A 25,689-nucleotide genomic window follows, 5' to 3' on the forward strand; every position below is an offset into this window, starting at 1 on the left:
GTGGCGCACGCCTTTAATCCCAGCACTCGGGAAGCAGAGGCAGGCGGATCTCTGTGAGTTCGAGGCCAGCCTGGTCTACAGAGTGAGTTCCAGGACAGCCTCCAAAGCCACAGAGAAACCTTGTCTCGAAAAACCAAAAAAAAAAAAAAAAAAAATTATCAGTTCATGCCACCAAATTGCAGGGATGTGTGGTGGTATATTTATGACTTACTAAAGCCTGCCTGGGGATTCAGAAAGCAAAGTCAGCCACAAGCCACGCACACACTTTTAATCCTAGGACTCAATCTAAGAGGTAGATGGATCTGAATCCAAAGCCGCCCAGATCTACACAAGACTGAATTAGTCTAAAGAATCATAGCTCACACCTTTAATCCCGACATTAGGGAACTATACAAGACAGCAGCCGGTTGGTGATGGAGCATGCCTTTAATCCTAGCACTCGGGAGGCAGAGGCAGGCTAATTTCCGTTTGAGACCAGTCTGATCTACAATAGTTGCAGGACAGCCTCCAAAGCCACAGAGAACCCGTCTCAAAAACAAGAACCAGAAGCAAGGTCTCAGCCAGAGTTGAGGCGACAGAGGCTTAGTGACAGCTCAGAGACAGGATCAGCCCATTCAAGCTGAGGTAGAGGTAAGAAGCTAGTGTCCAGCTGCTTTGCTTTTCTGATATTCAGCTTTAAGTTTGTATCCCAATACCAGTGTCTAGGTCCTTGTATTAAATCGTGTTCAGGAATGAACAGAGGGCTGCATGCAGACTAGGCATTCAACTGAGCTATGCCCCCAGGTCTATTTTGACCAGGCCTTTTTTTTTTTTGGTTTTTCGAGACAGGGTTTCTCTGTAATGTTTTGGAGGCTGTCCTGGAACTCGCTCTGTAGACCAGGCTGGCCTCGAACTCACAGAGATCCGCCTGCCTCTGCCTCCCGAGTGCTGGGATTAAAGGCGTGTACCACCACCGCCCGGCTTGACCAGACCTTTAAGAGACATTTAATCTTCAGGATCTAATGTAGACCAGCGTCACGTTTAAAGACAATTGAAAAAAAACCGGGACGCATTTCTGTCTAAGTCACTGAGTGGAGGACTGGAGATCAGCCAGTGCTACAGATCATGGCCTTAAAACCGACTAGTATATTTTTGGATACACAGCAGCACTGCCACTGTACCATCTCATGTGGCAGAAATAGTTTCATGAATTCTCAATCTTCCAAAGAACCACAATCTCCAGTGACCAAAGAGGTAGAAAACACCAAGACATCAGTTTTTGTGGTTTTATTTAAATGCAAATAAAACATGCACACCAGCCATCTACTCATTTTCTTCACTGCGAAGCCTGGCGTTGGGATTGGTGATTCTGATGGCCAGCTGGGCTGCTCTTTCTACGATGGATTTTCGGTTCTTGGAGGAAACATTGTGAGCAATCTCAGCACAGTAAGATCTGAAAGCAAAGCATGGCAGTGAGCAAGGAGCAAGCCGGGAAAGGTCACCAGGGAGCCAGTGACTCCTGGCAAATGACTTGAGCCCCAAAGGCACCAAGACTCCCACGGTGGTCTATGATAGTGACAATACACTAACTAGGTCCATACCAGGCAGAGGTTCCCCCACACCTGAGTGACTAACCCAGAATCCTTCCACGGGAGCCCAAAAGCTTCCTGTGCAATCACTGGCGGGAACATAGTTCAAGCAGAGGGAGGGAACAGCAAATGCTGCCCATGTTACCCCAGAGTGTTGACTAACATCTCAATGTGCACATTCCCAGTGCAGATGACCAGGAAGCCCCAGACCGCAGCTGATGAAAAACCATCTGAGAAGCAGTCATAGTGACAGAGTAGCAGGCAGTTTTCCCAAAAGCAAAGCAGCTAGACAGCAAACACCAAGTCCAGACAGACCCTCACTTTACAGTTATCTACACTCAAGAACCTGGGGGCAGACTGAATTATCCCTTCAATTCTGAAGCATAAACACAACCAGCACACTAGGACTCACCACCCAGGAACTTCCTTTGTTTGGTGTGACTCTCAGTTACACAGGGGAGATGCCCAGACACTGCAGTGAGCAGGTGCACTGTGTCCCTACCAACGGCAGCACCCAAGGACAGAACACTGCTGCCAGCCTGCCTTCTGTACACAATCCACTCCCCGTGCTGACTGACTCCCTCCATCTGTATTACAACCACCCCAGAGAACAGATCCTTACAACCCCTCCCACACAACCTCTAATCACTCTCTGCAGTCCTATTTGACTTGGGAAAAAATAAATGCAGCTTCCCAACCTATTTACTAGGAAAGAAAAACAAACCAACTGCACTGTTAACCCATCCTCATCCCCACCCAGACCCAGTGTCAAAGGCATTTCGTAGAGGCCTGGCTTTGACGGGGCTGGCCATGCATCTCACACAAGGGCTTCAAGTTGCTCCAATTACTCAGAAAACTTCTGCAGCCTTCTTTTCTATACCTCAGCTCCTACATATTGGCACAACCCTGCAAATCCACGTCACGGCAGAGCCAAGCATTGCTTGGGTCCAAAGTTAGAATCCCTCCCTTCTCACATCACCACAGGACTATAAAGTACACCCACTGTACCAAAGGAGACGCCCCTTCTCCAGTCTCGGGTGTCTCAAGCCTTCTGAGCACACGTCCCCTCAACCAAGGGAACCCTGGACTCCTCCCCAGGGGCGCTCAAAGGCAGGCACACCGTAACCAGGCCAGAACCCAACTCACTTGTTGCACATCAGCAGCACTTCCAGCTCCTTGACGTTGTGAACCAGAAACTTCCGGAAGCCGCTAGGCAGCATGTGCTTAGTTTTCTTGTTGCTCCCGTAACCAATGTTGGGCATCAGGATCTGGCCCTTGAATCTTCTCCGAACCCTGTTGTCAATACCTCTGGGTTTCCGCCAGTTTCGCTGAAGACACACAAGCAAGTTAGTCTCTGTGCAAACTGCCAGCTCTTCCTTGGCAGGTAGGAGAGCTAAATTCAAGGGGGACACGCCATATAGGACGCTCCCTGGAGTAACATACCTTCCTACTTCTTCATACACTTTTGTTTTTGATACAGGGTTTCTTTGTGTAGCTCTGACTATCCTGGAACTCACTCTGTAGACCAGGCTGGCCTCAGAACTCAAGAGATCCACCTGCCTCTCAAGTGCTGGGATTAAGATTAAAGGCATGCAGCCGGGCGATGGTGGCACATGCCTTTGATCCCAGCACAGGGGAAGCAGAGGCAGGTGGATCTCTGAGTGGAGTCCAGCCTGGTCTACAGAGTAAGTTCCTCCCAAGCTACAGAGAAACCCAGTCTTGAAAAACCGAAGGAAAAAAAGTCAACTTTTAGCAGGGGGCGGTGGATCGGAGCTTCCAAGGTTGTGGCTCGGCTGTACAATCTCCCAACAAAACCAAACCTTCCTACACCTGACCACAAAGCCAGACCCGCATGGGCCCAAGTAAGACAAGACTATTATGTACTGTTCTCAAGACCCAAGTTTACTGCCCATTAAAACAGCTGGTAGAATGTTTGCTTAAGATGCATGAAGCCCTGGGCTCCATCCCTGGCACTTGGATCAGAATTTCAACTTATCTTCCCACTTCTGAGTTTCAAAAAGACAGGGCTCTGCCTGTGGAGGAGAGATCAGTGAAGTGCCGGCTGTACATGCTCGTCCAGTCAAACTGGTGACCTCTGGGCCCCGTGAGAAGTCTTGCCTCATAAAATAAGGTAGGCGGGGAGTGGGTGGGTGGTCTGGCGGGCTGGAGCCATAGCCCAGCAGTTAAGACCACTGCTACTCTTCCAGATGTCCCAAGTTCAACTCCCAGCACCCACATGGCAGCTCACAACTGTCTGCAACTCCAGGACCTGACACCCTCAGACATACAAGCAGGCAAAACATGTAGGCTGGGGCCACACTGGTTTCTCTTCCAGAGGTAGAGTTCAAGTCCCAGCACTCAAATCTGATGCCCTCTTCTATGTGCTGACAAATCCCATACACATAAAACACGAACATAAATACATCTTTAAGCCGGGTCTACAAAGCGAGTTGCAGGACAGGCTCCAAAGCTACAGAGAAACCCTGTCTCAGGAGAAAAAAAATCTTTAAAAACTACGGTTAGGCTGCAGAGACGACTCAGGGTAAGTGCCTGCTGCCAAGCCGGCAACCCAAGCCTGTTCACGGTGACCCACAGGAAGAGAATCAACTCCTGATCTTCACACACACAAAAATGCTATCATTTTAAGCCGGGTGGTGGTGGCACACGCCTTTAATCCCAGCACTCGGGAGGCAGAGGCAGGCGGATTTCTGTGATTTCGAGGCTGGGCTGGACCAACAGCCTCCAAAACGATAGAGAGACCCTGTCTCGTAAAACCAAAAAAAAAAAAAAACCCCACTTTGATCGAAGGACTGACCAGAACAGATGTGCTTACAGCTTAGCCCCCCAGCACCCACTTTCACCCGAACCGCACACCTTAATTTTGACATATCGGTCTGACTGGTGCCGGATGAACTTCTTAGTCCTCTTCTTGACGATCTTGGGCTTCACCAGAGGGCGGAGGGCAGCCATGATGCCTATGGGAAGAGGCAGATCGACGTTACCGGAGAACCAGGAAGGGAGAGCTCTGTTGCCCAAGGCCTGAGTGATGTCGCAGAGTGTCTTCCAATCACCAGCTACTAAGCAAACTGGGAATGGAATGGGTACCTCTGCTAGGCTTGTTCTCCCTCCTGCTTCCGAAGCTGGAAGAATACTAGCCACTCTCCAGACGCGATCTCAAGAGGTCAGGGGTCACCGCACCCATTCTGACCTCCGTGAATGGCAGCAGCCGACCTATAACCCGAAGCCCAACATTCTAGTGGGCAAGGGGCAGCAAACCCCGCCACACTAAAGCTCCACAACCACCAAAGAGGGAAAACCACCCCTGCATCCTGCACACCACCAGACAGTATCCCTCCAGGATGGCTTCGGGGCACACACAGAAAGGCACCTTCTCTGCTGCCTCCACAGGCAATCTGCTTTGTCGGGCACGCGCTAAATGCCCAACGAACACAGGCTTAGCAGGAACCTCTGCCCCCTGGCACCTCGAAGGCAAGGCAGCGGAGGCCCTTCCTGCTACCAAGCGGCCCGGCGGCCTGGGAGCGAAGGAGAAACCGCGTGCGGCATCCCACGTCCCCCGGCCGCGTGGCAGCAAACCGGCCCTGGCCGCTGCCTGGCCCTGGGCGGACGCCGTAGCAGCGCGGGCGGCCAGTAGGCCGGGCCCGTGCGCGCTCGCCACTGCGGCGCCAGCGCGAGTCCGACGCCGAGGCTTCCCCACCTGGCGATGCTAAGGCCTCCCCACCCGGCGACTGGGCCGCGCAGAACCCACAGACGGGCGGATGGCAGGCGATGCAGACTCACCGCGAAAGAGATGGCAGCCACCTCGCAGGTAGCGCCGAGGAAGAAGGAAGGGGCGGGGCGCGCAAGGGATGATGGAAAGGAGCCTCAGGTCCTGGTAGGGAAAAGTGAAGCACTTCCGGCTCTGGGTCCTCCAAAGGAACCTAAGACGAGTCTGAAAGTAAAGCTAAAAAAAAAAGTGTTTACTAGTGTCCTATAGCATACATTAACATCTTGGAGCGAACTAAAGGCTAATCTTTCTCTTCGGACTACTTAGGAAATTTAGAATTCTTTCTGAGCTAAGACCTGCTAGGTGGGCATCTACTTCCGCCCTAAGTGAAAGCCCAATCGGTTTATAATATGTGTTCGCTCCCGAGTGCGTCTCCTAGTGGCCAGGAGGTAGCAAAACAGATAATTCTTTGACAGGTTCCCCAGGCGGTTGGTTGAACAACTGCCCCAAAACATCATAATACAGAGTTGCTCAAACTCCTGGAGTATGAAGTGCTACGAAGCCTGCCCGTATCTTCCGTATGTTTTAAATCATCTCTACTCATGGTACGTACTTAGGGCAGTTAATAAGTGCTAGACTGATATATTGCTTAGGAAATAATGACAAGAAAGGTGGTGGTTCACGCCTATTAATCCCAGAACTTGGGAGACAGAGATAGGTTGATCTCTTTTAATTCAAAGCTGTAGGGAATTCCAGACCAGCCAGAGGTACATAGTGAGACACACCCCTCCACACACACAAAGTCTGTGTACTTAATACATATGCAGTTTTGTTTTGAATATACTCATTTTTCAGTTGGTTGAATCAATGAATGCATCTGTGGAACATGGGTTATGGAGGGCCAACCTTCCTTATAAAACAAGGCTATAGTAGCTACCCTTCGATTTTATGTCCTTGTCACAGTTGTCCAAGATCCACGTCTCTATTCATCTGCCTCACTTTAAAATTGTCCCAGTCTATTTTGCCTAGCTTTTGTTTGTCTGATCATTGTGAAAAATTAATTTTAGGGGGATATAAAATCAAACCAAGGGCTGGATAGAAGGCTCAGTGGTTAAGAGCACCTGGTGCTCTTTTTTTTTTTTTTTTTTTTTTTTTTTTGGTTTTACGAGACAGGGTTTCTCTGTTTTGGAGGCTGTCGATCCAGCCTGGCCTCGAACTCACAGAGATCCGCCTGCCTCTGCCTCCCAAGTGCTGGGATTAAAGGCGTGTGCCACCAACGCCCGGGGCCACCTGGTGCTCTTGTAGCAGACACAGGGTTAGTTCTCAGCACCCATGTGTTACCTCACAAACTTGTAACTTCAATCCTAGGGGATCCAATGCCCTCTTCTGTGGGCACATACACATACATGCAATGCAGGCAAAAACACTCAAACACACAGAATAGATCTTTTTTGTTGTTCCTGTTTTTAGAGCTAGGGTTTCTCTGTGTAGCCCTGGCTGCCCTGGAACTCTACTCTGTAGACCAGGCTGGCTTGAACTCAGAGATCTATCTCTGCCTCCTAGATGCTGGGATTAAAGGCAAGTGCTACCACTGTCTGGAAAAATAAACCTTAAAAAATTAAACAATTGATTCTACAACTCGAATACAGCAGATGTCACTGGTGACCTTGACAGTGGTTCCAGAATAGGGACAGATGCTAATCTGGATGTTTTGCCCCGACAGGAAGTGAGATGGGATGAGGGCAGGAATGCTTGCGGTGCTGCCTGTAACAGGGGTAGAGACCCTGCGAAGTAAAGCCTGCGACGGCTCGCTAGCAAGCAGAAGGGTAGGACTGGAGCTCTCCTGTGCCTGGGGTTTGCCCACTCTTCCCGAGGACTGCTTATCTTACGGACTACATGAAATCCAATGGTATGTGGAGCATGGACGTGCACAGCTAATGGTAGCTTGCAGTACATTTCACAAAGGGAAAGTCAAGTGAGTGGATCAGGGAAGGCCATACAGAGTATGGCTCTGATTTCTGAGGACCCACAGGGATTGGGGACCCCAATCAAATGGGGGAGATAAGAACTGCTGATACCTCATTTTGCAGTGGACACTTTCTGTTGCATCCCTGTGGGCACTAATGTCCCAGGATGAGAGGTGGGAGGTGTCCTGGGGAACCTGTGTCCTACACACTCATACCTTCAAGTTTCCCCGTCCTTAAGCAGGAAATGACATCAGGTAGGCTACAGGTCAACTCTCACCTGGTTTATTTCAAAAGGACAGAGGTCATGAAAGGGTAGTAAACACAGCACATATGTGCCTGGACACATGCATACTCCCAGACACTGGACACTGTGGCATGAGGGGACACGGCTCTAGACCATCCCTGGGAATGCTTCTTTTGTATGGCCCTTTGATATCTCATGTCTGCAGCTGTGGGCCCCTGAAGCTTCTGGTCCAGCAGCCCTCAGGCCACTCTAGTTGATGGAATACACCTTGTTTGCATCATAATTGGCATATATCATGTATGCCCAGTCTTTCATGGGCCACCATTCCTTAGAGTGGCGGGTGGTAGGGTAAGCATGGCACTTGTGTTCCACATAGCTGAAGATTGCCTGGCTCTTGTCTGTGGCCACCGTGGGCAGATAGAGCCGCAGCTTATCCAGAAGGTGACCAGGCCAGAAGTGATTGGGGTGGGTAGATGAGAGACCACTGAGCTTCTTGGCCTTCAGCTTCCTGCAAAAGGAGAAGACAGGGAAGGCTGCTGTGGCAGAGAGTCCAGGTAGGGCTCCTTCTCAGCAGATCACACGAGCTGTGACCATGCTCTCCAGTGTAGAAAGTACTACACACCTCAAGTCCCCTTACCGGTGAGGACGCAGAGGTCTAGAGGTCAAGACTACACAGTGAATGAGTGGCTGAGTTCAGGCCCCAGTCACTGCTCTTAAACCCAAACCTTGATGTGTGTTGTCCTTGCTCTAGAACAGTGGTTCTCACCCTTCCTAACCCTGCAACCCTTTAACATAGTTCCTCCTGTTGTGGTGACCTCCAATCACAAAGTTATTTTCGTTGCTACTTCATAACTAAAATTTTGTCAATTTTTTTTTTGGTTTTTCGAGACAGGGTTTCTCTGTGGCTTTGGAGGCTGTCCTGGAACTAGCTCTTGTAGACCAGGCTGGTCTCGAACTCACAGAGATCCTCCTGCCTCTGCCTCCCTAGTGCTGAGATTAAAGGCGTGCGCCACCAACATCCGGCTAAAACTTTGTCACTCTTATGATCGTAATGTAAATAAGTGTTTTCCAATGGTTTTAGGAGACCCCTGTGAAAGAGTCGTACAAGTCTCTAAGGGGTCATCACAACCTACAAGATGAGAACTGTTGCTCTAGAGGACTTGCTTCCCCCCAACCCCTTCACCTCACCTGTCCTGCGCAGCTGGGTATAGAAATCAGGACCTCACATGCTCTAGGCTAGTACCCAGCTAAGCAACACCCAGCCCCAACTGGAAGCATTTGGATGTCATGTCTGGAATCTAGCCTCAGGAGTCAGCCTCCCAGGGTTCAGCTTCAGATGTGGGATGTGGGACTGTGTGTCAGTATCCTCTCCTATTGGAACGTGCAGAGCAACTCAGGCTTGTTGGTAACAACACAGATGAGTTCACTCATAGGAAGCCCCAGGGCAGCCATGCCTGACACTCTCTGAATGCTCTTCTACTGCCCCTTAGGCTTTGGGCATGGAACCCCACACCAGTTCTAGGATCTTGTCCAATGTGCATGGGTCCCAGAGCTACCTCTGGTTGGAGGGGAGGCCAGATCTATCATCTTCACCCCTACCCTCCAAGACACACAAAGACTACTACAGACCCAGTAAACTCCTCAAACTCCTGGAAGTGCATTTTCTTGAGTTTCTTTGATGTTTTCCTATTGGGGAATAGAAAGAGGCATTGTTAGGAGAGAAACTCCACGAGCTGGGCAGTGATGTGTTCAGCAATTTGTAGATGCTGAAGCCTAACTCCCACTCCCCTTCCAGAGGTTAAGCTCTGTGGGACAAGCATGGTAAAGAATCACCCTCCATACCTTAGCCCAGCAGGAATCACTAACTAATCACCAATTCCTTCCCAAGCCCACATCTGGCTTCAGAATTTCTGGTGTTTTTTTTTTTCTTCTAATACAAAAAATTGAACTCTGGGCCTTGTATACTCTCTACCCACAGAGCCTGGCCTCAGGATTTTTACAGTCTAGTCCTTAGTGCTGAGAGAGAGCCAATGTCCCTCCTTTAGTTAGGGGACCTCTCTCTCTCTCTCTCTCCATCTGTTTTAAGATTTTATTTATTGCCTGGTGGTGGTGGTGGTGGCAGTGCATGCCTTTAATCCCAGACTTGGGAGGCAGAGGCAGGCAGATCTCTGTGAGTTCAAGAGGCCAGCCTGGTCTACAGAGCGAGTTCCAAAACAATACAGAGAAACCCTGTCTCGAAAAAAAATTTTTTGTTTAATATATATGAGTACTCTATCTGCATGTACTCTTTTATTCCAGAAGAGGGCTGAGATCCTGACTATAGATGGCTGTGAGCCACCATGTGGTGGTTGCTGGGAATTGAACTCAGGACCTCTTAACAGCTGAGCCATCTTTCCAGGCCCCTACACCTGTGGCTGGTCAAACACAAGCAAAAATCTCTTTCCTGGGCAGCTGCTCACTTCCTGTATTCATGACTTAGGAATTGGTGACAGGTTAGAAGGCACATCTCAGAGGTCCTTCAAACTACTCTCAGCCTGGGTCACCCTCAGCAGTTTGCAAGCCACAACTGCTGTGGGCCTAGACTGCAGCTGTATTCAAGAACACCAGTACAAGAGCAACGTAAAGCATCAGCCACACTGTGACCCTTGTCTAACCTCTCGGCGTATGATAGGAGTGCCGAATCCACTTTATACATGAAGACGCTGAGGCTCAGGGCACAGTGACTTGGCTATTGACAGCCTGTCCCCAGGCATTCTGCCACTCCAGCCCATTTGTCTGCTGGGGTACCATCTCATCCTCTCTTCTGCAGTCACGACTAATGTTAGCCATAGTATTGCCTCCTACTTGGTTCACATCTGGTGGGAGTGGAAAGGGACTTGACTTTGGATCTCTTAAAGGAGGTTACTTTCAGAGGACTCAGGCTAGTTAGTCTAAGGGTCAGGGCAGCATTTTGTTTTCCGGGGTTATGAAGCTGTCTCTTGTTGGAGAAGGTATGCACCTGCCACAAGGTGGCAGTACAGGGAAGGAATTAGTCCCTGTCCTTTGCAGAGTGCCCCAGCTTCTGCTGCAGGGTAAGATAACACCCCTTTGGATCTTTTCCACTGGCCTTATGATTGTATAAGCCTGTGGTGAGCAGGGTAGCTGTGTGGCCCTAAGACATGCACTAAGGGTACATTTGGGACTGGCTAGTCGGAAGTGATAATTAAGTAGGGGCACAGATACTGATACAACATAACGCCACATGCATGCCAGTATCCTAGCTCCTGCAGCTGAAAGGACAACCTGACACTCAGCTTGTCTGGCTTCTTCTCCCCAAGCATGTAGAGGCCCTGGATCCCGAATCCACTCAGGCTATAGACAATCTTCTCGTCTACATAATAGCCTCCAGGCTGCCGGATCGGGCGGACTTCTTCATTCAGAGAAATGATCTTGTCTCCCGGATACAGAAGTGCTGTGGGCAGCAAAAAAGACAGTTGGTCCATTAGCCCAAGTTGCCTAGTTTAGGGTCACATGGGAACAATTTAAAATTTATGCATCTATTTAAGAGAGTATGTTTCCTGAGCTATCAAGATGACTTGGTAAGTACAGTAGCAAGATGCATATGTGAGGGCTAGAAGACAGTTTTGTGGCCGGGCGTTGGTAGTGCACACCTTTAATCTCAGCACTTGGGAGCAGAGGCAGGCGGATCTCTGTGAGTTCAAGGCCAGCCTGGTCTACAGAGCGAGTTCCAGGACAGCCTCCAAAGCTACACAGAGAAACCCTGTCTCGAAAAGCCAAAGGAAAAAAAAAAAAAGACAACTTTGTGGAGTCCGTTCCCTCTGCATTTATGTGGATTCTGGGTACTGAACTGAGGTCATGAGAGCTTGGCGACAAGTGCTTTCATCTGCTGAGCCATCTCACTGGCTCTCAACTATGTAAAATCACATTTATTTATTTATTTTCTGCAGGGAAGGGGAGAGAGTACTCAATCAGACTTCATAGGCTAATTAGGCCTATTTATATGTGCGTGTGCTTGCATGAATGTGTGTGAGTATTTGATTTTGTGTGTGTGTGTGTATTTGAATATGTGTATGTGTTTGGGTATGTATGTGTGTGTATGTTTGATAAGCAAGCAATCTACCACTGAACTCCATTCCCAGACTTTAGACCTACTTTGGTAATTTTTTTTCTTTCAAGACAGAGTTTCTGTGTATCTTTGGCTGTCCTGGAACTTGCTCTATAGACCAGGCTGCCCTCAAACTCTCTGAGATCCACCTGCCTCTGCCTCCTGAGTGCTGAGATTAATGGAGTGTGATACCACCATCCACCTAGCCTTATTTTGAATTTGTCTTACAGGTGTGTGTGCGTGGGTGCATGCGTTCACGTGTACATGTGTCTATGCGTTCATATGAGTGCGTGTGGGTAGGTGGGTACTAGTGAGTGGAGGCAGAGCTCCAGAATGCAGCCCTTCCCCCATCTCACCTAAGGAGCCTGTGTGCTCAGAGTCTAGGAGTCCCACCTAGCAGTCAGGCTGTCTGCCTTCCCTCCTCCTTCCCAGTGTTCCCACCAAAGGCCACAGTGACTTGGCTGGGCACATGTATGGGGAAGCCAGTGTCAGGTCAACTCCACATTAGCTGTGGCTCAGGCCCCAGGCTCTCCCTTGAAGCAAGGCCCTACCTCTCATGAGGATGTCCTCAGTCAGTGGGAGACCATAGGCCTCACAGAGTTCCCAGCACCGCAGGTAGACCAGGAAGGCATCCCTGCGGGCCCTGTTGACCAGCATCTCCGTATCTCCAGAAATGGTGGACGGCAGGCAGTGTTCATCAAAGGGCTTCGTCCCAGATCGAACCAGCCGGCAGCTCTCCATGTATTGGATGGAGGGGAAACAGAGCTGCAGAGAAAACAGAGTCTGCTCCACCTCATGTCTTTGTGACGTTTGTTCTAGCTGGAAGGCAGAATGGCACCTCCCACGCCTCCCTCAGAGAGGCCCCCCCACCACCACCGTGAAGAACAGGGCACAGTGAGACTGCAGTTCAGGTTCCAAAAGCAGCAACTGAGAGGTCAAGGTTACCCCTCAGGGGCTCTGAGCACTTGGCACCTGAGTCCTGGGAATACAGCCTTTTACCAGATGTGGCCATGTGACTGTGGTATCTGTAAGAAGGCACGGTAGCGGTAAGTGCCTCAGAAGAGTCCTGTTGAAAACTGGCGAGTCTTTGGCTGCTGGGGACTCTAAATCAGCATTAGCCACTTGTGTGTAACCCAGAGGTAGAAGTCACATCGCCAGGGCAGAGGGGCTGGGAAGTGCCATCCACTGTCACTGGCTGCCTTTTTCTTCTCTTCTGTTTCTTTTCCTTTCTTTTTGAGACAGAATCTCAATATGTAGCTCTAGCTGTCCTGGAACTCACTGTGTAGACCAGGCTGGTCTCACACCCACCTCTGCCTCCCCATTACTGGGATTAAAAGCATGTATCCCATTGGATTTTTTTAAAAGATTTTATTTATTTATTATTAAGTATATGGTGTTTTGCCTACATGACAGAAGAGGGCACCAGATCTCACTACGGATGGTTGTGAACCACTATATGGTTGCTGGGAATTGAACTCTGGACCTCTGGAAGAGCAGCCAGTGCTCTTAACCTCTGAGCCATCTCTCCAGCCCTGGATCTTTTTTTTTAAGACAGGATCTTTCTATGTAGCCCAGGTTGGTCTCAAACTCATAATCCTGTGATTGGACCTCCTGGATACTGGACTATATGGGTGTTTCACCACACTCAGCTGCCTACTGCACAGATAACAGACAAGGGCTCCCCAACTAGCAGGTGCCATGCCACGTCTTGAACCCTGGCCTGCCCAGGTACCTTGCATCGCCTCCGCCTCTCTCGGTACCGCTTGCCGGCATCCTCCATGTCTTCCTCTGTCATGGGCCGCCCCTCCATCTTTGTATCCACCTCTGGTACCGTCAGCAGGTCCATCTTGGGAGGCTGTGGGGCTGGGACAGCCTGCTGCTTTTGTTGGGTATGCTTCAGAGAAGCTCTCTTCCCAGTCAATTTGTAATCTAAAATTGGAAGGAAAGACGGAAGGGCTAGGAGGTACTCAGCTGTGGACCTCAAACTGATGCCACTGAGCTGATGCCAACATGGTTTTCTGCCCCCTTCCCATATGTCCAGCCAGTGCCCATCTGAGGGCACTGTGAATTTGTTCCCTGCATTGCTATGAAGTCCCCTATCTGAATACCCCACACCTGTTCCCTGCTCCTTCCTCTTTCTCTGTCACCTTGTTCCCACCAAGTAGCAAACAGAACCCTTATAAAACGGCAGCCAGGAATGGTGGCGCACACCTTTACTCCCAGCACTCAGGAGGCAGAGGCAGGCAGATCTCTGTGAGTTCAAGACCAGCCTGGTCTACAAAGTGAGTTCTAGGACAGCTAGAGCTCCTCAGGGAACACACTCTAAAGCAGACTCCTTTCCCTGGACACAAGGACCTGTGGGAATCTGTTTCAGCTGCTATTCCTCATCTTGTAGTGGCCCCTTACCTGTGCTGTTCTCACCTGCACCCCAAAAGTTTTCCCTTCTCCAGGCCCTTGACCCTGGCAGTTTCACCTGCCTTAGAAGCCCTTTGCAGACTGGCTGTGCACCAGTCACTCAGGGGGCAGAGCAACAGCTGCAGCTCAGGGTCTTTGCCTGACTACCATCCTGGTTCACCCTCCAGCTGTCTCCAAGGCATCATTTCTGTGGACATCACCCTACCATCTGTGAGCTAATGGTGGCAGGGCTTGGGCTGCACCACCACAGTATCCCAGTTCCCACAGGTGGCCTAGCATTTGGGAGATACTTCCAAAACAGGGACCAATGAAAGGACTCTCACACCTTGACATGGTCCTGGTGGCAGCCTCATGTTGAGGTAAAATCTTGGCCCCACTGCCTCCTGACATTCCAGACAAGCTCAGCCTCTCTGGACATTTGCTTCCTCCATGGAAACCATGTATAGCAGCCCTAACCTAAAAGGCAGGATAAACTATTGTGCACATGCAACCAGCCCACATGGTGCCCTAGAGATGCAGGATGCTCCTTGTCTGAGTCCAGGCACCCAGAAGCTTGTTCTTTAGACAAACTGAGAGACTCTTCCCCAAGTCCACCTGTCGTACACACTGCCACCTTCCAGGAGCAAGGAGTTCTGATGATGCTGAAATAACACCAGTCAATAAATAAGTGATGCCTACCTTCAAGTTAAGATAGGGTTTCATTTTGTTTTTCTAGGTGGGGGGTGGGAGGGATGTATATGTGTTGGAAATTTTTTTCCGAGACAGGGTTTCTCTGTATAACAGCTCTGGCTGTCCTGGAACTAGCTCCATAGACCAGGCTAGCTTTGAACTCACAGTGATCCACCTGCCTCTGCCTCCCAAGTGCTGGGATTAAAGGCATTCACCACCACTCTGTGTATTGAAATCCTTTGACTATAACTAGCTAGTATTGCTGAGTACTGTGCTCTAGTGACTCCAGCCAGCTGTGAGATCCCTGTAGCTCTGGGCATTCGTAAGACTCTGGGAGGAGCAGAGTGGGAAAGTGCAACCCAGAGGAGGTGCTGACCATGGGCATCGAAGCTGTGAGGACACTTGAGTTTCCTGGGTTCTGACGGGTCAAGGACCCTCCTGGGAGTGAGGGTGGAGTTGAGTGTCAGTGTGTCCATAACAGCCCCAGACAGGAGGTCTGGGAGCCAGAACTGGGGCATTTGCACTATGCAGCGGCCACCTAAGGACACCACACCAGGGGGACATGCATACCTTTGGTGTGGCTATTCACCCCAACTCTAGAAACCTTGCTTCAACTTGGCACCCCTGCAAGAAAGGTCCTTCAACTACTTCCTCATGGTTTGATTTCATCTCAAAGGGACAGAACCCCACCCCTCCCTAAAATGTGTCTGAGGTTAATTTCCTACCAGCCTGGTGGAGAGGGGCAGAGGGAGACCCATTCCACTTAAACAAATGATGATGTTGCTCTATTTGAAAGGGAGCTGGAGTGTTGCTGTTGTCTGTGGTTCCCTCCCCCCAAACAATAAACTTAAAATAAGAGGGGCTGAGGGGCATTGATCTGTTGGTAGAGTGCTTGCCTAGTGCACAGAGCCCTGAGTTCAACACCAGCACTTCATAAAAAACAGGCATGGTGGCATACACCTGTATCCTGGCACTTAGGAAGCAGAGGCAGGCAGGGCTCTGTGAGTCCCAGGCCAGCCTGGTCTACAGAGTGAGTTCTAGGTCAGTCAGAGCTATGTAGAGAGACCCTGTCTAAAAAAACACAGAGGTGTGTGCTGTAAACTCGTAGCAACACATATTAGAGAGTCCTTTCTAGCTTGTCTCTTGTTGCACATGAGGATAAACATGACATGCACAGCATCCCTACTTATCACATCCATGATGACAGAAAGCCCGACCCAGCTAACGCCAAATGTCTTCATTCAGTTTGTGAGCAAGCTATTTTAGTTAACCTTTCCTTTTTTCTTTTTCTTTTCTGTTTCAGATAATGTCTCCTGTATCCCACACTGACCTCAAACTCTCCACATAGCCAAGGATGACCTTGAACTTCTGACCCTCCCACCTCCACCCTGAGTGCTATAATTGTAGATGTGTGCCACCATGACTGGTGTATGCAGTGCTGGGAATGGAATCCAGGGCTTTGAACACTAGACAAGCACTCTGCCAACTGCTCTACATTCTTAGTCCTCAGTTTTGTTTTAAATCAATCACTTATGTCCATCTAAGGACACAAGATGAACTTTATCTTTGAATAGACAAAAGGGCAACTGGGCCCTTGAGAAAATATCTGCTTCCCCATTGACCTCCGTGTCTGGAAACCCCAAGCTTGGCAAACCTATAGCAAGCCAGAGAAGGGGGTGCCACTTGAGGATGTAAATGTGGGGAGAGCCAGCCTGGCGCTGAGAGCAGAGAGGGCACGCACACTCCTTGGCAGTGGGCAAGGTGCTTCTCTGCTGGGCCAGTGACCACTGCTTGTAGGTGTTGGCCAGGGCATCGGTGGTGATGGCATTCTGCTTCCCGAGAGAGCCAAGGTAGATGATTATATCTTCCAGCTCCTGGTTCTTCAGAGGAACTCCAATCTGAGGAGGCACAAGAACTTCCTGAGGCTTACCTCATCCTAACCAATAGGCTTGGCCAACCTGCTCAGCCCTCCAACTCCTTGCTGCCACAGGAGTGCAGAGCCCTTGCCAGGTCCCCAAATGTACTCTGCAATTTATCACACCTCGCTTTTACCCAGGCAGTTTACTATTTTTGCCTATAAAACTCCTATCCCTCCTTCAGAACCCAGGCCAGATAAGCCTTAGGAAGTCTTTTTTCAGCTGATTAACATACTGGATAGGAAGAAAGTCATACATCCCTCCATGAGCAACAAGTATGCCTGCCCCAACCCAAATATCGGAAATCTATAGACCTTCTTCTTTTAAGGATGTGATGGCTATCTTGGTTGTCAACTTGACTACATCTGGAATTAATTAAACACCAAGTGGCTGGGTACGCCTGTGAGGGATTTTTCTTCATTAAGTCATTTGAAGTGGGAAGATACACCACAGACCTTTTGAGTTGGGAAGATTCACCTTTAATCTGGGCCACACCTCTGCTGGCAGCCTCTATAAAGGACGTGGAAGAAGGAAGCTTTCTCTCTCTTTGCCTGCTTTCCCTTGCTCTAACTGGCAAGCCCAGTCCTTCACTGGCATTAGAGCCTACTTCCTTTGGGATTCTGGCACATACTGAAGACAGCTGTGACGCCCAGCCTTGTGGACTGAACAACCATTGGGTTCTTGAACCTTCCATCAGGAGACTGTTGGAATAGTCAGACCATAACCTGTAAGCTGCTCTAATAGACACCATTCGTGTGGATGTATTGCTATCAGTTTTGTTTCTATAGAGAACCCTGACTAACACAAAGGACAACAGACAACTTTGGAGGTACGCAGTGCTTCCTAGAAACATTCAGTGTTCAGAAAGGAAAGTTTGAAAGGGAACATAATTGTGAGTATAATTGTCTGTTCATTCCCTTTAGACAACAGTCATTGTTGAACTGTCCTGGGCCAGCTCAGAACTGTCCTGGTGCTAATGGACTTCATATTTAAGCATTTTAAAAAGATTAGCCTTGTGTGGTGGCTCACACATTTAATCCCAGAACTCAGAGGCAGAGACAGGAAGATCTCTGTAAGTTGAGGCCAGCCTGGGCTCTAGAGTAAGTTCCAGGACAACAGGGCTATTACAAAAAAAATGTTTTGAATGGGGGGCTGGAGAGATGGCTCAGAGGTTAAGAGCACTGACTGCTCTTCCAAAGATCCTGAGTTCAATTCCCAGCAACCACATGGTGGCTCACAACCATCTATAAAGAGACCTAGTGCCCTCTTCGGCCTGCAGATATACATGCAGGCAGAATACTGTATGTTAAACAAATAAATAAATCTTTTTTTTTTTTTTTTGGTTTTTCGAGACAGGGTTTCTCTGTATTGTTTTCGAGGCTTTTGGTCCAGCCTGGCCTCGAACTCATAGAGATCCGCCTGCCTCTGCCTCCCGAGTGCTGGGATTAAAGGCGTGCGCCACCACCGCCCGGCCAAATAAATAAATCTTTTAAAAAATGTTTTGAATGTTTTTCATATAATTTCATAAAAATGTTTGAAAATTGGTTATTTGGACTTCAAACTGTATGTCAGGGTATATAGTTCAGTAGTGGTGAGTTTGCTAATCTACGTAAGGTGCTGAGTTCAAGCCCTAGCTGGAGAGATGTGTGCTGCTCTTGCAGAGGACTTGGGTTTGGTTCCTAGTACCAATATCTGGCTGCTCACAACCATCTGTAACTTCAGCTCCAAGGATCTGATGCCCTCTTTTGGCTTCTGCAGGCACCAGCACAAATGTGCTGCACACATTCTCATATAGATACACACATACACATAATCAAAAGTAAAAACTGGGAGATGGTCAGAGGTGGCAAACACCTTTAATACCAGCACTTGGGAGGGGTTATTTAGATTAAGGTAGCCTCTGGGCATACCTCTCGGGTATTGTCTTGATTTAGTTTAATTAAAGTGCAAAGACCCACCCTGAAGGGAGAAAGCATCAGGAGAGGTTCCTAGAGTTACAGGTGGTTGTGGGCCATCTGATATGGGTGTTTGGAATTGAATTCTGTCCTCTGGAAGAACAAGTGCTTTAACCACTGAGCTCTCTCTCTAGCATCAGGTATGATATTGGCTTTTGCTAGGCACTAGTGATGTAATGATAGGCCTTGTTCATTGAGCTGCACCCCAGTGCATGGTAGACGGTTTTATTGTTTGTCTTGAGCGTGCATATGGATGTTTTGCTTGTATTTTTGTATATTTGTGCATGCAATGTACATAGAAGCCAGAAGAGGGCATCAGATCCTCTGGAAGTGGATGTAACTGGAAATTGAACCTGGGTCCTCCCCAAGAGCCACCTCTCTAGGTTAGCCTGGTGCGGAGGTGTTTTTAAGACTGTGATCTGACTGTGGGTCATGCCATGTTTCCCAGCGTGGCTCTGCAAATATGAGGTTTGTAGTGTGAACCCATTTGTGTGAGAACCCCAGAGCTTCCAGAGGTAGGACACACCCCAGGCCCAGTGGAGAAGCTTGTACTTACTGCCTTCAGAGCCATGATAAACTCCTCCCTGGAGATAAGCTGGTTCTCACCGTGCTCCACCCTGTTAAATACCTCCAGGATCTTGATCTTTCGGCTACGAAGGTAGGAGTACAAGTCTGCCAAGACAGAGGGCTTGGGTAGTCGCAACTGGGGTAGAGAGTTATAAACAGGTCTGGGAGCTTGGCCCTGAAAGAAGAGAGAGTGTGGCAGATGATTGGACTGCTTAGATGTGCACATCTCTACTCTCTAGTTAAACTTTACTCTCATTTCAGAACCCAAAGAGGGACTGGAGGGGAGGATGAACTGTATGTCTTTGTCCCTGTTTACATTGAATAAATCTCCTTTATCTGTTCTCCATTATTTATTAGGCTGCTTTAATCGTCTTATTGAACTTCGATTCTCAGGGTACAAACCATGACTCCAAGTTAGGTGATGCCATCACCATGTGGTCCTTCTCATCCTTACCTCACAGTTGTGATCCCCAAACTAGCCCACAAGCACTGGTCAGCACCTGTGCCTCCCAGCAGACAGGTGTCCACATTTCAGACTGCTAGTGTGCCCCAGCTGGGGTGATTTAAAGCACATCTATGAGTTCTCAGACTGTCCCCTTGTCAAGGTGGAATCCATTTTCCATCCCCATGGTGCAGGCAGTCCTCAGTGACTCATTCTGACATTGTGGAATATCAAGACCAGAGTCTAGGCCATAACAGCACTATGACTTTTTCCTTCCTCTCTGTTTTGGAAGGCTCACTCTGGGGGCAGCTAACCTTCTTATTGTGAGAATTTGTCTGCAGCCTCTGGGAGGTCCCTGAGGGAAGCAATAAAACCTCTGGTCAATAGCTGTTTGAACAGGCTTGGAAGGCAATCTGTCTTCCTGCACTGGTCAAATCAGAGGCTGTCCCTGGGTCACAGTCTCATAATATGGAGACAAAGCCTCCCAGCTAGATGGCTCCCGGATTCCGGAGTAAGACATAGCTGTATGCAATAATAAGTATTTGTTTCCTTAAAGTCCCTCTGGGGTATTTGTTATGCAGCAATAGATAATTCATACACCTTCCTTTGGGGGACTGCATTTGCTCCTCTGGGAAAAAAGGGGCAAACCACCTTGTATTGTCTAATCCAAGGAAACAAAATGGTAACAGACTCCTGAAGCCTTCAGCATCCTCTGGCCATCAGGGCTTCTCACCTTGGGTTTCCTTGTTGAAGTGATGGCATCTATGGGGGCTCTTTGCTCCTGGCGAATCATGAGCAGAACCTTGGCCTCTGATGGTGTTATGTGGGGCTTGTTCTCCAGCCATTTCTTGACATCACCAAATGTCTCCAGCTGCCTCCGGAGCTTTGCCCTCTGGCTCAGCCAGACCTTCCTGTCCACTGCTGGCTCTTGGGTGTCTTGAATGTCTAGAGTTTTGAAGCTAGGTGGGGGTGGAGGGGGAGCTTTAGGGGGCATCGTGGGGTGGGCTGGCACCTGGTCCTTTGTCCCAGGCACAATGATGATTCGCCTGCGGCTCTGTGGCAGGCGGAAGTCTTTCTCTTTCAACTGCCTGAAGCAACGGGCAGTGACCACCTCAGGATTGAAGACAGGACCGTGGCTAGGGGCTTCTTCATCCATGTCATCATTTATCGAGATGTAAGACGGGAAGACCCCTTGGAAGAAGAGGGTTACAAGGTGAGTTCCTTTTTGGAAGAAGAGTAACAGGAGCCAGGGAAAGGAAACTGTTGCTTGGGCTGGCTGTGTATCAGGGCATTTGGTCCCTGCCTGGCTCTCATCACTTCATCATGATGGTGAAGAAAAGGATGTTAGCTAATGTGACCTGCATGCCAACAGAAGGCACAAAGCCAAGGCCTTCCCACAGTATCCAACTCCTACTACACTTTGCTACAGACTCCAACCCTGTCCGACTATCCTTGGCACCACAGCGCCCTCTGGTGGGAGCAAAGGCTCTGATCCAGAGAGCTTGGGTCTGAGTGCTAGTCTGCTTCCTGCTCATTCTGTGTCTCACTTTCTTCTTTAGGATGGGGATAATGGATACCTAATTTATCACGCATGGAGGTGTTTATCAGAGCTGCTTTGTACATAAGTGTACTGCTATATATGTATCTATATATAGACATCTGTGTTCATTACATACAAGTTCTCTTCTTCATGATGGTAAGATGTGAACCCAGGACCTGGTGCTTGCTGGAGAAGTACTCTGTGCCACTTAGCTACATTCCTCAGTCCCCAACTTGTAATGACATGGCAGGTGGGCAGGTGAGATGGCTCAATGGATAAAGGCACGTGCTGGCAAGTTGGACAACCGTGTTCAATCCCTGAAGCCCATATGGTGGAAGCAGAGAACAGACTCCCACAAATTGTCCTTTGACCACACCTGCACCTGCACAAGCTGTCCTCTACCTGCTGAAATACACACACACATACACACACACATATGGGTGGGGGGAGTTGGAGAGATGGTGGTTACAAGCACTGGTTCTTCTTTCAGAGGACCTGGGTTCAATTCCCAGAACCCACATGGCAGTACACAACCATCTGTAACTCCAGCTCTAGAGGGTCTGTCACCCTTCTCTGGCCTCTAAGAGTTCTGCACACACATTGTTCACAGACACACATGCAGGCAAAACACCCATATACATAAAAGCTATAGCAGACCCCCTGTGCTGTTGTTAATGGAGACAGTTAGGCATCCTAAGGACAAAGTCACCCTCCTCCCAAGTAAGGACTGGCAGGACTGCCTTCTGTCATGCTTTTCTAGAACTTGACCTGTGGGGAAGTCTTGGGTGCATTTTCATGATTGATGATTGACATGGGAGGGCCCATGTGGGTAGTGCCACCCCTGGGCTGGTGGTCCTAGGTGCTAAAATAAAGCAGGTTGAACAAGCTATAAGGAGCAAGCCAATAAGCATCACACCTCCATGGTATTTGCATCAGCTCCTGCCATGACCTCCCTGGGTGATGGTCTATAAACTATAAGATGAAATAAACCTTTTCCTTCCCACACTGTTTTTGATCATGGTATCTATCACAGCAACAGAAAAGCTAGGACACAATTGCATGAACTCAAAGCTGCACACTGGTGGCCCTCACACAGTTGGACACTTTGCTTAAAAAGTCTCCAGTTGAGCCTGGAGCATGGCCTCTCCAACTTGCAGTACCTCCCCACATTTCCTCTTAGCTCAGCTCATTTAAGAGCTGCTTAAGGGGGGCCTTCCTGTTTGAGACTCATGGTGCATTCATTGGTTGTTTTTCTAGTAAACAGCTCCATGAAGACCATGACCTTGTCTGTGTCTGATTCTCTGCTTCCATGTAATAGGAGCTCAGTAAACAGTTCATGAATGACAAATGTAGACATGGGGTTGGTGCTATGACTGGCCACACTTTTCAGATAGTGACAGAATCCCAAAGAGGTCCAAAATCCCTGGGTTGACTACTAATGGAGCTTAATTAGCCCCACAGACAAGTTCTTTGTTTTAGGATTTCTTTTTAACTTGTGTGAATGTTTTGTGTGAATGTATGTATGTGCACAATATGTGTGCAGGGTCAACAGAGGCCAGAAGGTGTTGGAATTCCTGGAACTGGAGTTATAATTGGTTGTGAGCCTCCATGTGGGAGCTGGGAGCTGAACTTGGGTCCTCTGCAAGAGCAAGTGCTCATAACCACAGAGCCTGCAGAACCGACTGGTCTTAGAAAACACACTCGTTGTCCTTTAACGATTCATACCTCTCAGCTGCTGCCTCCATCCTAGGTTCCTGTTATCCTGCACATTCCTGAGCATCAACACACTCCTAAGCATCAACACTACACGGGATAGCCGGTTCTTCCCCACCCACCCCCATCCCAGCACTGCCATGCATCTAGATGCTCTGAAAACATCTCATTCCAATAGTTTACAGGGTCCTAGGTGTCCACTAAGATTAAATGTGTTCCCTGGTTCCAGTACCATCTAACTATCTCCATGAAAATACCCTCACTTACCAAAGTCTGCGGGTGTCGAGCTGAATGTCACCCGACTGATGCTTTTCTCCTCGGCTTTCTGGGGCTCCCCCAGCGTGGCTGCTCTCTTTGTCCTCCCAATGTATTTGGCCAGGATTTTGAGCAGACTTTTACTTTGTGCCGGAGAAGTGCAGCCAGGGGACTCGGCATCACTCTGTGAAACATTAGCTGGGTGGGGAGGAGGCTTGTCGAGGACTCCAGCCTGCAGGCCCGCTGGCCCCACATCTCTTCTCGCCTGTTTGTGTCCTTCACTTGTCAAACTACAGCCCTTTGTCGAGAACTTTACTGGGGACGGGCAGCCGGCTTCTCCAGAACTCTTCTTCAATATAGGACGCATTGTTGCCTAACCCAGAAATATTCAGGGTCCCAGACACAAGAGCTTCGGTTCTGATTCCAAGTCAGGGGATTCAGCCTACTCCTCGAGCTAAGGGAATCCTGGACGAGTTTGTGACCTTCTGGAACTCCTGACAATCCTTCTCGCAGAGCTGAGACGGCACAATGAGTCTTCCAGCCTACCCTGGCCCTCTCCCAATGGTCCTGCCGCTGGGAGCCAGAGGGTTCCTGTAGGCGGCGTTGTGGAACAGACACCGGGCTTAGCCAGTTGATGCCAATCAACTTCAAGAGTTGCAAAAGGTAACCGAAGTTATTGAGCGACTAAGACCCGTTGCCATAACTACAGATGCTCTGAACTGATTGGCTGAGCGCTTCCATGTGCTGGGAGCAGGAGGGGAGAAAACCAGGAAGCTGGGAGTGTCCAATTTAGGCCCAGGCTGGCGCCGCCAGTATAAGAAAGCCACCCACACCTTCCTGTGGCTTCTGATTATGAAGTGAAAATTCCCCTATTTTGTTTTCTGGCAGAACTCCCCATCTTCACTTTTCTCATTCAAAAAGTGTGCGACATTCCCTTGGGCTGTGAGAACCCTAGTGAGTCAAGGTCAAATAAAGGATTTGGTACTTTAACTGGGTACTATGGTCTGGAATCAGTTATGGTGGCACCGGCTTATATCCCACTGCTCAGAGGCAGACAGGAGGACAGACAGAAGTTTGAGGCCAGCTTGTGTTACATGATGAATCCCAGGCCAGCCAGATACACAGTGCGAACCTATCTTTAAAAATCAAAACCAGAAACAGACTGGGAACCAGTCCTAATAATAACCCTTTGAAATGTCCACCAACGGGTGAAATACGGGGTGTGCATTCAAAGACACATGAAGTACTGACACGTGCTACAAGGAGGCCTCCGGTTAACAAAAGAAGCCAGATTCAGAGCCTCACACTGGAGGGTTCTATTTATACAAAATGACCAGAACAGGCAAGTCTACAGACACAGTCAGCTTCTGGTGACCAGGGATTAGGCGGTGGGGTGGAGGGGTGTTGGGAGGATTAACTGTTAACTAGGATGGGGTTTCCTGTTGGGTGATGGGAATGTCCTGGAATTAGTACAGCACCGCAGATATGCTAAAAACAAAAACTACGTCATTGAATACTTAAAATTTAAGTGGCCAAGTGTGGTGGCACACAGGAAGACCTCTGTATTGGAAGCTAGCCTGGTCTACACAGAGAGATCTTGTCTTAAATAACAAAGTTGTTTTGTGCCGGGCGGTGGTGGTGCATGCCTTTAATCCCAGTACTCGGGAGGTAGAGGCAGGTGGATCTCTGTGAGTTTGAGACCAGCCTGGTCTACAGAGCGAGTTCCAGGACAGCCTCCAAACCCACAGAGAAACCCTGTCACGAAAAACCAAAAAACCAAAACCAAAAAAAAAAAAAAAAAAAAAAGAACCAAAAACAAAGTTATTTTGTACTGCTGGGCACTGAGCCCTAGGCCTTGTGCATGCCAGGCAAACACAACTGTCGAACTACATCTCTGACCCTGAAACAGTCACTTCTAAACTTTATGACAAAAACAAAGATCAACATTTGAACAAGTTCATTTTCCTAACACTCTTCAACCTGAGGCACTCTGTCATTTAAACACAAAACCACAAGAACAAGGCAACAGAATCCCAGTGAGATACGAGGAAAGGTATGGAGGCCCAGTGATCTTATCCACTTGAAAGGCAAGAGGCAAGTCTGGAGCCCCAGCGACCAGTCAGGCAGAGCTCCCCTCCGAGGTGACCAGGGGGGGGCCTTGTCCTGCAGGGTTACACCCCAGCTGACGCTGGAGAACTGTGCTCTGACACCCAACCTTAGCTGTGGCCCAGGTTCCTCTGTGCTCTGAGCTGCTTGTGTCACACTTACCCCTTTTGTTCTCTTCCATTACTGTTTGCACTGATCTCTCATTCTAGGAGGCCTCTACAGGGCCTTTTCATCCTTTTGCCTCTCCCCAGCTAGGGCTCTGCACTTGTGTGCTGCTGTGAGGTCGGTGAAAATGTGATGGGTTATTGTGAAGTGGAAGGGGTGTGGCCAGCTGTCCTGTTCTTGGGTCAAACTGCATCTCTCTTTACTTTATGTGTACTATTTTCATGTATGTATGCATACTACCCGTGTGCCTGGTGTCAGAGGAGGGCAGCAGCTCCCCTGGAGCTATGCTCCTTCATGGAGGATGCTGGGAACCGAACCTCACGACTGTTACCACTGAG

General features: G+C 49.1%; 2 protein-coding genes and 1 non-coding gene across 5 annotated transcripts; all 3 read right to left on the reverse strand.

Moving 5' to 3' along the window:
• Nucleotides 1-1,251: 1,251 nt before the first annotated feature.
• On the reverse strand, nt 1,252-5,508 carry Rpl32 (ribosomal protein L32). Of its 2 annotated transcripts, none has more exons than XM_005065972.4 (4): nt 5,367-5,508; nt 4,443-4,543; nt 2,715-2,896; nt 1,252-1,432 (listed from the first exon to the last, which is right to left on the reverse strand). In XM_005065972.4, exons 2-4 carry the CDS (start codon nt 4,536-4,538, stop codon nt 1,303-1,305), a joined length of 408 nt encoding a protein of 135 aa, XP_005066029.2. In that variant the 5' UTR covers nt 4,539-4,543; nt 5,367-5,508; the 3' UTR covers nt 1,252-1,302. The 2 variants fall into 2 exon arrangements, with proteins under 2 accessions (XP_005066029.2, XP_040595208.1); XM_040739274.1 differs by lacking the exon at nt 5,367-5,508 and adding an exon at nt 5,284-5,302.
• LOC121137352 lies at nt 4,613-4,752 on the reverse strand. Its single transcript, XR_005874606.1, has one exon. It is a non-coding gene; the product is annotated as a small nucleolar RNA SNORA7 (small nucleolar RNA).
• A 2,017-nt stretch (nt 5,509-7,525) lies between the features above and the next one.
• Nucleotides 7,526-25,689, reverse strand: Efcab12 (EF-hand calcium binding domain 12). Of its 2 annotated transcripts, XM_013110266.3 has the most exons (10): nt 25,349-25,689; nt 23,093-23,671; nt 20,306-20,763; nt 19,120-19,305; nt 16,434-16,590; nt 13,341-13,537; nt 12,160-12,373; nt 10,786-10,954; nt 9,133-9,189; nt 7,526-8,011 (listed from the first exon to the last, which is right to left on the reverse strand). In XM_013110266.3, the coding sequence occupies exons 2-10, from the start codon at nt 23,445-23,447 to the stop codon at nt 7,753-7,755; spliced, it is 2,052 nt and encodes a 683-aa protein (XP_012965720.1). In that variant the 5' UTR covers nt 23,448-23,671; nt 25,349-25,689; the 3' UTR covers nt 7,526-7,752. The 2 variants fall into 2 exon arrangements, with proteins under 2 accessions (XP_012965720.1, XP_040595205.1); XM_040739271.1 differs by lacking the exon at nt 25,349-25,689 and having other exon boundaries at nt 10,798-10,954; nt 23,093-24,698.

Source organism: Mesocricetus auratus, unplaced genomic scaffold (assembly GCF_017639785.1).
Source record: "Mesocricetus auratus isolate SY011 unplaced genomic scaffold, BCM_Maur_2.0 Super-Scaffold_100676, whole genome shotgun sequence".
NCBI lineage: Eukaryota > Metazoa > Chordata > Mammalia > Rodentia > Cricetidae > Mesocricetus > Mesocricetus auratus.